A 13,667-nucleotide genomic window follows, 5' to 3' on the forward strand; every position below is an offset into this window, starting at 1 on the left:
GAAAGTCAAGTCAAGCTTCTGTTCACCTTGCCAACCTCCCCAGACCTCTCTGTCTATCAAAAGATTCTTGTAGCTTTTTTTTTTCTGTGCTGAGATCTTTTTTTTCAAAGGCTCCATCCAAACAGGATGCCTGGGAGCAACAGGGATGTAAGGTCTCCTTGTGCTAAGGAGGCTGATCCCAGTCCCTTGTAATGACCAGATGAGTGCTGTCCTCTTTCATTCTTCTCCACTTGCAGCACTGTGGCCACTTCACTTTCCCTTTTGAACTTCCATGGTTTCTTCCCTTGCAAACCCCTGTAAATTACCTTCCCCAGGCTGTGCTAAAGAGTGTCAGACCAAATGTCCCTGTCCCCTTTTGCCATGAAATCTCTGAAGTATGTGAGAAAGGTGCTTTTCTCCCCTCTACCAGTGAAACAGAAAATGCAGAGGCTGGATCCTGGGTTAGGTATCTAGTTTTGCTATCACCCAAGCTCAGATTCTTGCTCCAAATCCCCACAAGTATGGGGTTAGCCATTCCCTATGTTCCCTTCCTATTGAGTATTAATTTGACTTCTCACTTGATCTTCATGACAACCCATATTCCCTCTGTGAACCATTCAGCTACAAATTGCAATCTTTGTGCAGCACTCATAATCCTCTAGCTGTGTGGTAGGGAGGACAAATCACCTCCCTTTCAAGAGCCCACAGGTAATATTACAGTGTCTGTACTGCACAGAGTGTTGGGCTGAGGCTTCCTGCTCTGTGCACTGGTTTACCTATCCATGAAGAGACTGAAATCTGTGCTGAAATCCAGTAAGAGAATCTGCACACAGTAAGTAAAACTGCCCCTTGGGTGTGTGGCATTACACTGTGAGTTTCCAAGAAGGATTAAGAGCTCAGAGGAGTCACGTGCAAAGATTTCAGGTGAAAGGGGAGTTGCTTCATCAACACTTCTTCCTGAGGAGTGCCCTGTGCCACACCTAAACTTCTCTGTCATCTGTTCATTTTTCTCTCACTGGGTGAAGGGTGAGTCCAGGTGTCCCAGCTGAGCACCTTCCCATGCTACACTCACATGTCATGACCTTCAGCTCGTTCACACAGGGCAACATATCACAGTGGCTGGACAATAGCAATAATCCCTCACATGAATTCACAGCAGCCAGACACTTGAAGCCTCCTTGAGTCTGGAACAGAACTGGTACTTTCTGTACCTACAGCTTTGCCTTTGTGATTATTAATTAACTAATAGGTCACAAGCTAGATGAGGGAAAAGTTAACTGATTTCACTAACTTCCAGACCTGGAATCACATCATATCCAAACAGCGCATCTCTTAAGACTTTTCCATATATTCTTTTTTTTCTGTCTAAAAAGCTTACTTTTTTTCACTGGAGCTGTGCAGATTCACTTCAGCCAACAATCTCCATATCTCTGCTGCTATAAAAAGGGTAGATCTGGACAATCAACATCAAATGAACAGTAAGGTTTAGTCAGTAAAATGGTTCTACTAACAGAAAACATGAGTTTCAACTGGCCATAACATAATGCAGACTAGAAACTAAAGGAAAGTGCCCAACCATCAGAAGACCTTTGTCTCAGAGATGTGTTAAATTGAAGAGAAATGCCCACATAATTCAACATCCCCTGTGTAGTGGCCCTTCAGATTACCATGTTCAGCAGCTGATTCTCATAATATCCCAACACCCAAAAGGGAAATTATTTTAGCACGTTCCTCACATTATGCCTGGAAGTCATCCATATGCAAAGTTCCAGTCCAAGTCCTCCACCAACCCCACAATTCCCTCCAAACCATGACAGGACTCTACGCACAGAATGTGAGCCCGGGTCACCAGCAGGATCTGTTCAGGGATTGCTAGAAGGGGTTCTACCTGAGGTTCAGCTGAGTACTGTACTGAAGATGCAAATGTGGGGTCCTTCTCTGGAGGATAGTGAGATGCCTCATAGACAGGGGAAGGAAAACTAATCAGAACTGTAGAGGGAACATGACCTTACCATAATGATTCACAATCAGGTTGAACATACATGGCAGGGGGCTTGGAACTGGATGATCCTTGTGGTCCCTTGCAACCCTGACTGATTCTATGATTCTATGATTCTATGATACTCTCAATCTTGCTGCTGCTCATTTTCTCTCTCTGCTGCCCTTCCTCTCCTTGTCTGGCACCAAAGCCAGTTCAGGTTGGATGGCTGCTTCTTGTAAGATGTGTCTTCCACTCTTTTGGGCAGTTCTTGCTACTATAGTAATTTCTATAACATGCAACTCAAATCATGGGTTATTTCCATTACAATCTCCAGCCCTGGTGCCTTTAGGCCAGATTATAAAGTTTAACATTACACTGAACATCTCTTGATTCTAGCCTGACCAGGCACAAAGGGTTCTTGCTATAGTAATTCCCATAGTGTGCAACTTAAGCCCCACATTACTACAATTTAAAGGTACAACACACTTGTCTGTAGTAGGATCTCTTGGAGAACAGCATCATGCTCCACTGTGTGCTGATAGGGTTATGTGCCTTGTCTTGATTGCAGTCCAGTGGCTCTGTGTGTGTTGCAGTGACTCAGAGCATTTCTTTTGCAGGTGGATCCGTCCAGACCATGTGTTGGGCAGAGATGGGTTATTTGTTCCACACTTCATGCAGGCAGATGAATGGCTTCCAGACCTGAATTTGTCAGAGGACAGCATGGAGTTCATCTAGAGCCTAAGCCTGGCAGCTCTCACCTTGCTCCTTCTATCACTTCATCCATGTGGGCATGGATAACTGTGAATGCTTTCACTCTTTTCTGGGTCTATGGGCCCAGAAAGAAAGCAGCAGATACACACTGGTTGTTTGTTAACTAGCAACCTCTGTTCACAAGCTGCTGGTCAAGGTCAAACAGTGAGTCATTCAGGTTGCCACCCAAGCTAACATGTTGCATAAGATGATGTTCCTGCTCCTATAAATTGCTGCCAGTAGAGCTTCACCAGGATCACCTCTAGTGAGAGCAGGAGGGAGAGGATTTTTATCTGTACCTGCTCCCCTTTAAGCACAAGCACAGGAGCAGCAGAAGAGGAGCAGGCAGGAGAAGGCAGTGTCAGGCATCCTGGACACACAGCCAGCATGTCTTCTCTGCTAGACAATGTAGTCAGACCTTCTGCTGTCACTTTGCAGCTGTCTGTGGTGCTCGGTGTCATTTTTGTGCTCCTGAAGGTGGCACAGTTCTACCAGGAGAGGAAGAAACTCACCAAAGCTATGGAGGCGTTCCCTGGTCCCCCAAAACACTGGTTCTATGGACACAATCACCTGGTAAGAAGGGAGCTGGGCTCAGTCAGGGTGGGTTTGTCACAACAAATGTTCAAGATATCAGTCAGGATCTGAGGGGGCATTGGATGGGGTGTGCATGTCTCCTGCTCATGTTGCCTTTCATAGGAGATAACCTCTTTGCATAGGGAGTGCCAAGGTTTTTGCAAGGCAGGCAGAAAGGGTGCTTGGGTATGAGCTGGGGATCATTCTGGTAAAAAAACCCAAAATTTTTAAAAAAGAGACGTGTTGCTTGGGGTCATGTGCTTAAACATGGAGTTAGGTGGTTTCTGGGTCTTCCACAAGGTTATTTAAATGTGAGCAACCATAAAATATCTCTTTTCTGAAATAAGCCTTCTACCAACAAGTGTCTCTCCCCCTACCTCCACATGGCCACAAAAGCAGGGCATTTGATTGCAGGTATTTCTATCCTTTTATAGTGCAGAAGTTTTCACTTCCATGTTGCATACTGAGCTTGCACTGCAGAATTTGGAGAAAGGCATGTAACAGCCTTGGTCCCCCTAGCATATTCACCAGGCATCTTGGCATTGACCATGCCAGCCATAGCTCCTGAGAGCAGCACCAAGCCACTCTGAGCCCACGTTGTCCTAAAGCAGCTTGACTGCAGCTGGCCCCAGATAGGGACTCTCCATGGAGCTGCCTTGTGCTGCAGTGATGTGGTGGCTTGGGCAGCTTTGCCCCCTGTGCAAGCTCCCTTTGGCATGCCCAACATCTCCTCCACCTGGAGCACAGAGATTCCTCCTGGGGCAAGTCCACCCACTCTCTCCCTGTTTCTCAGGGGAGGATGCTTTACATGGGGAAGTTTAACCTCTGCTCTTCCCCAGCATGTCCCTCCTTTTCTGTCTGAATTCAGTCCCTTCTTTACTGTCATTGCAGATAGTTGTTGATAAAATATTATATCAGCTTGTGTCATGGGCAGAAGAATACCCCTATGCCTTTACCAGATGGTTAGGACCAGTCGTGCCCACTCTAATAGTCCACCATCCTGAATATGCCAAAACCATACTTGGACAAACAGGTAAGTGTCTACAGCTCATTTTGGGAAGTCATGTTCTTGACAATTCCCTAGCCAAAAAAACAAAAAAAAAAAAAGGGGGAAACTTGCTGGAGTCATCCCCATTACCAGCTTCCTTCACAGCTGGTGCAGCTCCTCCTTTACTCCCCTCTGCAAACTCCAAGCCCATCTCAGGCTTCATGGAGCTGTTTGTATTCTCATGCAAAACAGTGACCATGTGTCTGTTCCTCCCACTAAAGTCTCCATTACAACTTGTCTTAGTGCCTCCTATGGCATCTACCACCACAATACCTTTGTTTCCCAGTAAAGGCAATAATGTAGGTGAGCTGGTGTGGAAATGGGTCTCAGAAGACATCTCAGGTCTTTGCTTCTGCTGCTTTCTGTGGAGCATGATGCCTGTGAGTGGCAAATGCACAGGCATCTCCAGTAATTCCCATCCATTGTTCTTAACTTTAAGATCTTCTGTGGCCACTTCTCCTCTCCACCCAACTTTTGTTACACCTTTCTCAGGTTCGCTAAGGTCAGATTTGTAGAAGGTGACTTTTAAACACTTACTTTAGAGCTGTTACTCTTGAAATGTGACTAATTCTACGTTGGGGTTTAGAGGGTGAACTGTAAGGTCAATTTATCCTAGATTTTCTTTTTCGTTATTTTTCATTCATACTGTTCTGGTACCTATTTTCTTCCACAGATAGCAAGCCCAGTGTCCCCTACAAATTCATAGTTCCCTGGATTGGTAAGTCAATCTCTTCTGTTATCCCTTTCAGCTGTGTTGCACATTTCACAGCAGCTTCTCTCTTGCCTTCCTTTGGCTTGCTTTCTTCTAGTCTAAAACCAGAGCTTGCAAATGAGAGCTTGAGTGTCAGCATTAGTACCAGTGGTGCTACCAGTACTTAGTTGTGGAGCACATCAGGTGGCTTTGCCTTGGGTCACACCCCCTGGCCTTCACAAAGCAACTCTCAGTTTGCTGAGTTACTGAATACTATCATGGATAACTGGAGTGAGATACACTAAGGACAGGGAAGTTCATGGCTTGCACACAGCTTTGAGGTGGCCCTCCAGGGTCCTGCTAACAACTGTCATTGCTGCAAAAGGCACCCAAGTATTTAATTTAGGGCAGAAAATCCCATCTGAGAGAGCAAGTCCTGTGTCTTTGCCATAATAGGTTTGGTTTGAGGGTAGATTAGGTGAGCACAGTCAGTTGCAGTGAAGTGGCCATGCTTGTCCTCCATCCAAAGAACACTGAAGTGAAAGGCCTCTGAGAGGCTGGAGAAAAGGCTCCACCAACAGCTCTTCCTTCTCTTAGACCCTGTATGTTTGTTCATTCTTGGCCAAAAGCAGTAGTAAGGCTGTCAGAGCTGTGATCAGAGTCTGGAGGAGCTGAGAGCACTTTTGCTGTTTGTGTCTCCAGGGAAGGGGCTGTTGATCTCGAGTGGAGCCAAATGGTTCCAGCACCGGAAGATGCTTACCCCAGCCTTTCATTATGATGTGCTGAAATCTTATGCACCTATGGTGTCAGATTCAGTCAAAGTCATGCTGGTAAGGATCACCTCTCCTGCTACTTTTACCTTTCAGCCATGCACCAGTGAAAATAAACATATCTGGGCATGATTGATGGAAAGATGCTGGACTTAGATGGTTCATAGAGTTTCACTGAATGTTTTGGGTAGTTCTGAAGTTCTGAAATTGCTCCCCTCACCATCCTCTGGCAATTCCACTTATTCTTTCTTTTATCTGCTTGCCAGTAAAATCAACCACTGCTAGAATGTCCTTTCCTAGGCCAGTAATGGCAAATCCAGAAAAAGAAATGCATAGAAGAGTTTGATTACATTCATGGAACCTACAGTGAAAAGAAAGTAATCAGCAGTGCAGATCTGGGAAGAGGGACAGGAAAATATGACCTGGTTATATGACCTCATACTCTCTTTCCTTACCTCTGTTTTCCAACACTAGGATAAGTGGGAAAAGAAGAGCACAGAGGGTAAGTCAGTAGAGCTCTTTCAAGATATTAGCTTGATGACACTGGACAGCATCATGAAATGTGCCTTCAGTTATAATAGCAACTGTCAGACTCAGAGGTCAGTGTCTGAGCTTTCAAATTCTAGTTTCAGATTCAGGAGCAAGTGCTCCTGTTTCCCCACTTACATTGCTAATACCAGCTTGGTCTCCTTACAGCAACTCAGACTATTATATCAGAGCTGTTTTTGACCTGAGCTACCTTGTGAGTGAGAGAATCCGGAATTTATCTTACAAGGATGTCTTCTACAACTTGACTCGCAAGGGCCATGAGTTTCAGGATGCCTGCAAGGTGGCCCATAGCCACACAGGTATTTCTCCCCAGCCCTGTCTCCCAGCTGAACTTCTCCCTCACTTGTATCTGGAGCAGCTCAGAGTAGGGCTGCAGCATACCCTGGACAGAGTTACACATTAAACAAAGTCCAAGCTGCAAGTACATGAGGTCTCTGGTGTGGCAGGGTGCATCTAACTGACCACTATTCTATGCAGATAAGGTAATAAAAGAAAGAAAGATGTTGCTCGCCAATGAGAAGGAACTTGACAAGATCCAGAAGAAGAGACACCTGGATTTTCTGGACATTCTTCTTTGTGCCAAGGTGAATGTTTGAAATAACTCTATCACATGCCAAAGAACATACCTGCATGGCTCCAAGCTACCTGCATCAGCAGGAAGATCACCACCCTTGGTTAGGGTTGCTGGCAATAGCTTCCCCAATCCAGATTTCCCAGATCATGGAAAAGTGCATTGAGAGAGAAAGAAATACAAAAATGTGTAAGCTGTGGTGGCTGAATATAAATATCTTGGACAGACTTTCGTCTTCCAGGTTCATTTTAATTGAGCACATTACTGGTAAAAAATAAGTGAAGTGTCAGAAAACAGAAGAATAACATCTTTGGAAATATTACAAGAGGGGTGTCTTGGCTGTAGTCCTCTCGAGAGATTTTGTTTCTTCTGTAGTTTTACCTTTACAGACACCTTCAGATGCTCTGGCCAGAAGCTGCCATTTGGTGTCCAGCAAGGAGACACACTCTGTGCTCACTCTCACTTTCTGGAGCCACTGCTTTCTTTTGTGTCTCTATCTAAACCAAAAGTTGTTCGAACCAGACTACTGAAAAACATGACAAGGAACCTCAACACAGGATCAAAGAGGGTGTCCCTCTGAAGGTCTGGGATCCACATCCGCAGAAGCCCAACTCTGGGGCTGCTGACTCCTAAGTCAACAATCAGTGGGTTTGACTGGTCTCACATGTATGGGATGTGCTTTCCCCTGGCTTGCTTCCTGACGTACAGGGAGATACAAGAGATCCCAAACTGGATCCTTCTTCACCAGCATCTGGGGTTATTTTTATGCCCAATGGAGCAAGTCCAATTAATGTGCTCTCGAAAATGAAATCCTCTTTTCTTTGGTAGGATGCCAATGGAGTTGGGCTATCCGATGAGGATCTGCGGGCTGAGGTGGACACATTCATGTTTGCTGGTCATGATACCACGGCCAGTGGTATCTCCTGGCTCTTCTATTGTCTGTCAATACATCCAGAGCACCAGCAACTGTGCAGGCAGGAGATCCAGGAGATTTTGGGAAACCGAGATACCATTGAGTGGTAAGCTAAGACTTCTTATTCTTTTTTCTTTGAACTCTTCTCACTCATCCTGGGAAGGAAACTTCACAGAATCACAGAATCAACAAGGCTGGAAAAGACCTCAAGGATCATCAAAGTCCAACCTGTCACCCAAGACCTCATGACTACTAAACCATGTCACCAAGTGCCACGTCCAATCCCCTCTTGAACACCTCTAGGGATGGTGACTCCACCACCTCCCTGGGCAGCACATTCCAATGGCAGATCACTCTTTCTGTGAAGAACTTTCTCCTCACCTCCAGCCTAAACTTCCCCTGGCACAACTTGAGACTGTGTCCTCTTGTTCTGCTGCTGGTTGCCTGGGAGAAGAGACCAACCCCCTCCTGGCTACAACCTCCCCTCAGGTAGTTGTAGACAGCAATGAGCCTTCTCTTCTCCAGGCTAAACAATCCCAGCTCCTTCAGCCTCTCCTCACAGGGCTTGTGTTTGAGGCTTTGCATTCATCCACCTTACAGCACACCTGCACTGGGGCATTCTGCTTTTCATGTAGCAAAGGGGGAACCAGCAGAAAGAAAAACCCCAAAAGGAGACGGAAGACATTGTGGTCTAGCCCACCCATTGCTAGTGTTCTGATTGCTGCCACTAAACACAGCCATGGTTTTCTTCCAGGGAGGACCTTGGGAAGATGACTTACTCCACAATGTGCATCAAAGAGAGCTTGCGCCTGTTCCCACCGGTTCCTGCCGTGTCCCGATACCTCTCTAAACCTATCACGTTCTTCGACGGACGCAGCTTGCCAGCGGGTCTGTTGAGTTCATTCATCCTTCACACTGCTACCTATGACAAACTGGCCATCCTTGCTAGAGCTGTGCAGAGTGGCTGCTGGGGATTCCAACTTCTCTGGCCTCTCACAGCTCTTCCAGGAAGGTGGCTGGAAAGAGTTCAGGAACATACATCAGAGCATTCACAGTCCTCAAAGGGGACTTGCAGAGTGTTAGAATCATAGAATCAGTCAGGGTTGGAAGGGACCACAAGGATCATCCAGTTCCAACCCCCCTGCCATGGGCAGGGACACCTCACACTAGATCAGGCTGGCCAGAGCCTCATCCAGCCTGGCCTTAAACACCTCCAGGGATGGGGCCTCAACCACCTCCCTACACAACCCATTCCAGGCTCTCACCACTCTCATGGGGAAGAACTTCTTCCTCACTTCCAGCCTGAATCTCCCCACTTCCAGCTTCATTCCATTCCCCCTAGTCCTGTCACTACTTGATAGCCTAAAAAGTCCCTCCCCAGCTTTCTTGTAGCCCCCTTCAGATCCTGGAAGGCCACAAGAAGGTCACCCCAGAGCCTTCTTTTCTCCAGACTGAACAGCCCCAACTCTTTCAGTCTGTCCTCATAGGAGAGGTGCTCCAGCCTTCTGCTCATCCTGGTGACCCTGCTCTGGACACCTTCCAGCATGATTGTTGATCCTGGCCAAGACTGAAAGATCATCCACTGATACTAAAATGGGGGCAGCTCTGAGGACATTCCTTCTTCCATGTCAGGGTTTCAGGAGGTGACGTGCCTGGATACACCGGGCATTGATCCTGCCAGATCTCCTGCAACAGCCCCTGTAGAGCCCAGGGAGGGATAGCATCCCACAGACATGTCTCTTGGATCTTAATTCTGAGGTGTCATGAGCTTTTTCTCACTTTTGTTTTACAGGCTGCCAGGTTTCCGTGAGCATTTTTAGCATTCACAGGAACCGGGATGTGTGGAAGAACCCTGAGGTAATTCACTTCTATTCATTCACTTCCAATGAGAAGAGGAAGATAATCTCTGAGCCCAGATATCCACTCTCTTTGAACAAGGCAGCCTATGTCTCTCTGCCATGTTTTGTTTTTCATCTCTGTTATTCCAACAGTCCATATCTAAATGCAAAGTTCAAGGAAGTTACCAAACATCCCAAAGGCTTTGAACATTCCAAAGTGCTGGGAGAGAGTGTTGAATAGTGTGTCTACATGGATGGTGACACAGGGATACTCAGACTGCTTTTATCTGCCCTGGAGAGACTCAGGGACCAGCATGGTGTGAGAAGTTTCAAGCCCTCCAGGCAGTGTGTGATTTGAAGCTGTTCTCTTAAAGAACCTCAGAGAAAGAAATATCTGGGAAACCTGACGGAGGGTGTGCATCTGCCTCTCCCCCGTGGCTGTTTGGAGAGCCAGGATCAGGCATCTCAGAACTGGAGGGAGTCTGACTTGACCATTGCTGCCATGAATGAGAAAACACCTGAAGGCATATTGGGTGCTGTAGTGAGCAATTTGGGTATCCTCAAGGTGAAGATCCACACAGCAACCAATGCCTTCTTCTCACCCACCCAGTGGCTTTGTAGAGAGATGCCTGTCAGCTGCAGCTCTGCCAGTAACAGTAGAGGTCAAATCTAGCCCTGTCTTGGGGACTGGGGACTCACAGCATCACAAAGCATTAGAGGTTGGAAGGGACCTCAAAAGATCATCTAGTGCAACCCTCCTGCCAGGGCAGAGCAGGTCACACAGGAAAGTGTCCAGGTGAGGTTTGAGTGTCTCCAGAGAAGGAGACTTCACAACCTCTCTGGGCAGCCTGTTCCAGTGTTTTGTCACCCTCACACTGAAAAAGTTTTTCCTTATGTTCATATGGAACCTGCTATGCTCCAGCTTGCACACAGTGCCCCTTGTCTCATCATTGGGCATCTCTGAGCAGAGCCTGGCTCCATCCTCCTGACATTCACCCTTCACATATTTATAAACATGAATGAGGCCACCTCTCAGTCTCCTCCTCTCCAAGCTCAAGAGCCCCAGCTCCCTCAGCCATTACACTCCCTTAATCATCTTTGTGACTCTGCACTGGACTCTTTCAAGTAGTTCCCTGTCCTTCTTGATGGTGCTCATATCAGACCAAACACTGACCAAATGGACTTTATTGCTTACACAGGTTTATGATCCCCTGAGGTTTTCTCCAGAGAACTCAACACAGAGGCACTCCCATGCTTTCCTGCCTTTCTCTGCTGGATCCAGGTGAGAGATTCTTCATCTCCCTCCTTCCCCCATGCTGCCTTGCATGGGAGATCTAGCCCAGAGCCAAGCCCCTGAAGCTAACCCTTCCTCAGTGCCAATGAGCCAAGCCAGCCTGTCCAACCCAAGCAGGCTCTCCCTAGCACAATCTCCACCACTCTCGGTTCTGAAGTGTTTCCTGCACTCCAAGTTTTGTGGTCACTGAAAGGTTTCACACACCTTTCTTGCAGATTTGTGGAGAGGTTTACATTGTCTGTTGCCTGCCTGTCTGGGGACACAGGCTCCCTGATTTAGGGATGAATACCCAGGTCAACTCAAAGTCAGCTGAGTCCAAGTTTTTGTAGTTTCCCTTCTGTATCAACAGACAGATGTGTGATAGTCAGGTCTCAGTAGCTTGCAAGAGGAGATACTCCACACAGAACCAAAAATACCCTTTCAGAGCTGTCTGGGTTTTTAGCTGGATCCATTCAGCACGTTTAGTGAAGTAAGCCCCAGTTCTCTCAATCTCATATCTTTTTTGGATGCTTATTAACAAAAACTAGCAAAAGCCTACTGCAAAGCTGGGTGCATTTTGATGTGGCATCAGGGGATTCCTAGATAAGATGTAGCATCATTGTCCCAGCAGCTGGAGGTCCCCCAGCTCACAGATGGGCTGAGCCCAGCTAAGGGTCCATCAGGGAGGAAGGCTGCAGTAGGAGCATCCTTTGTCATCCTTTTCTCAGGAACTGCATCGGGCAGCAGTTTGCCATGAACGAGATGAAGGTGGCTCTGGCCCTGACTCTGCTCCGCTTTGAGCTCTGCCCTGACCCATCCAGGCCTCCCACACTCATACCACAGATGATCCTCAGGTCCAGCAATGGGATCCACCTGCATTTGAAGAAGATTCACTGACCCTGTGGGGTACCATGGTGAGAGGCAAGCACTTTTCAAGGACTATGCTTCACCCAGGATTTTAAGAGTGTAACACCAGACTCACCCTGGCCACCTTGGACCTCTCTCACATTAATCTCTCTCCATGCTGCCAGCCAGAGGGGTGTGCTGAGCTCCCTCAGACACACACCAAACTCAGCAGGTCTAGGTCCCATCTTTGCACAGGGAACAACACTGCCAAGGGGGTTTTGCAACACATCTGTGTCTCAGCCTCCATCTCCACGGGCATCCTGTGTGTCCTACTCATCTCCTCGCCTCCAACCTACCCTTGAATACTGCTGGGCAAGACTTTTGTCCCCTGCCTGTATATTTTCAGTGTTGCCAGCTTCCTGCTCAGGCACAGGTATGAACAATGCCAGTGTGGTTTGCACGGGTGTCTAAAGCCTGGACACTGTCAGAGCAGGATGTCCCTCCCTTGCCTCCAGCCTGGGTGTACTAGGGCAGGAGGACTTGCTCCTCCCTGCAGCCACATGACATCCTCACACACCACCCTCAAATTATTTACCCTAATCCATCCTGGGGCTGGCACTGTGCCCACCATTATGGAGACAAATTCCAGTGGTTTTTTCTGCCCCAGAAATGAACTTCCTTGAGCTAAGGGTGCATAGGCGCAGAGACATGTCACCAGCTAACCTGGAGAAAGCATTCACTGCCCTCAAAACAGTCTGTAATCAGCCTTGTCCTCCTCTTCTCTCTGAAATGAGAATAAAGCCCTGTGGAGATGCTCCCCAGGCATGTCTGGACCTTCCTTTGCATTTGGGGACCATAGGGATACAGGATAAGTCCTGACAACCCAGAGGCAAGGCAGATGGTGCAGCCCTTCGAGTGTTTTCTGAAGCCTCAAGGGCTGGTCCAGCAGCTTTACCTCCCTCCAGCCCCCAATGAGCCTGATGAGCCTGTTTCCACCCTTCCCACACCATAGGTCACCATTCACTCACCTCTGCCTCCAGGAGTTTCTGTGGTAAAGAAACAACTGAAATCGTCTGGGGTCAAACAAAGCATGTGCTGGTGGCAAGAGCAAAACCAGATTGGGGGAAAAAAAAAGGAAAAAAAAAGTCTGAAGAGGGATCATGAGTCCAATTCAAGTCCTTTTTTTGCTGATGCTGAGAACTGACCACTCAATACACGACTGGGATGCTCAAGGGGTGTGAGTGGGCACTGGCTCTGTGGCCAGACTTGGTTTGGGTGCACAGGGACCACTGCAGTCCCTCACCCCACCACAGGCTAAGAGGGACCATCTCGGTGAGCTGCCAGGTCCGAGGTGGGAAATACATCACTAGGTGGCAGTGAGAGGCCCAGAAAAACCCGGAGTTCTCCCTGGTCCCTGGCAGAATCCCTTAGGCTTGGCAGGGAGCATGGCAAGCCCCAGTGGGACAGCTGATGGGCTCTACCCCTAGAGGCACCCCCATTGCCATCACCCTTGACATCACAAAGCACCCACAGCCGTGCAGGGCAGCAGAGCTGGCACTGCTCCATCACAGTGCCCAGCACAATGGTAGTGTTACCCACAGCACAGAGCTTGGCACTGCAAGTGCCTGAGCGCTCAGCAGGTATTGGGGGGAAACTGAGGCACGGAGGGCTGCATGCTCACCATGCCGTGGTGAGACACGAGGCTGTTTGTCCAGTATTCACCCATGCTATAGCATCACCAGCATCACTGCAGGCACTCACACAATAAAGGTGTGTCCAATCTGTCTGGGCAGCTCATCTTTGCTGATGGCTAGACCAGGACAACCAAATCCGAGCATCTCCACATCTGAATAAACCTCCATTCCTCATCTCCACCACCTGCTGC

General features: G+C 47.9%; 1 protein-coding gene across 1 annotated transcript; it reads left to right on the forward strand.

Annotated features, from left to right (window-relative positions):
- The first annotated feature begins 3,097 nt into the window (after positions 1-3,097).
- Positions 3,098-13,347, forward strand: LOC128969554 (cytochrome P450 4B1-like). Its single transcript, XM_054384426.1, has 12 exons — positions 3,098-3,283; positions 4,175-4,316; positions 5,005-5,049; positions 5,725-5,852; positions 6,267-6,391; positions 6,489-6,640; positions 6,819-6,925; positions 7,741-7,931; positions 8,580-8,713; positions 9,618-9,682; positions 10,863-10,945; positions 11,665-13,347. Exons 1-12 carry the CDS (start codon positions 3,098-3,100, stop codon positions 11,831-11,833), a joined length of 1,527 nt encoding a protein of 508 aa, XP_054240401.1. The 3' UTR covers positions 11,834-13,347.
- The last annotated feature ends 320 nt before the right edge of the window (positions 13,348-13,667 follow it).

The sequence above is a fragment of the Indicator indicator genome, chromosome 10, assembly GCF_027791375.1.
Source record: "Indicator indicator isolate 239-I01 chromosome 10, UM_Iind_1.1, whole genome shotgun sequence".
Taxonomy (NCBI): domain Eukaryota; kingdom Metazoa; phylum Chordata; class Aves; order Piciformes; family Indicatoridae; genus Indicator; species Indicator indicator.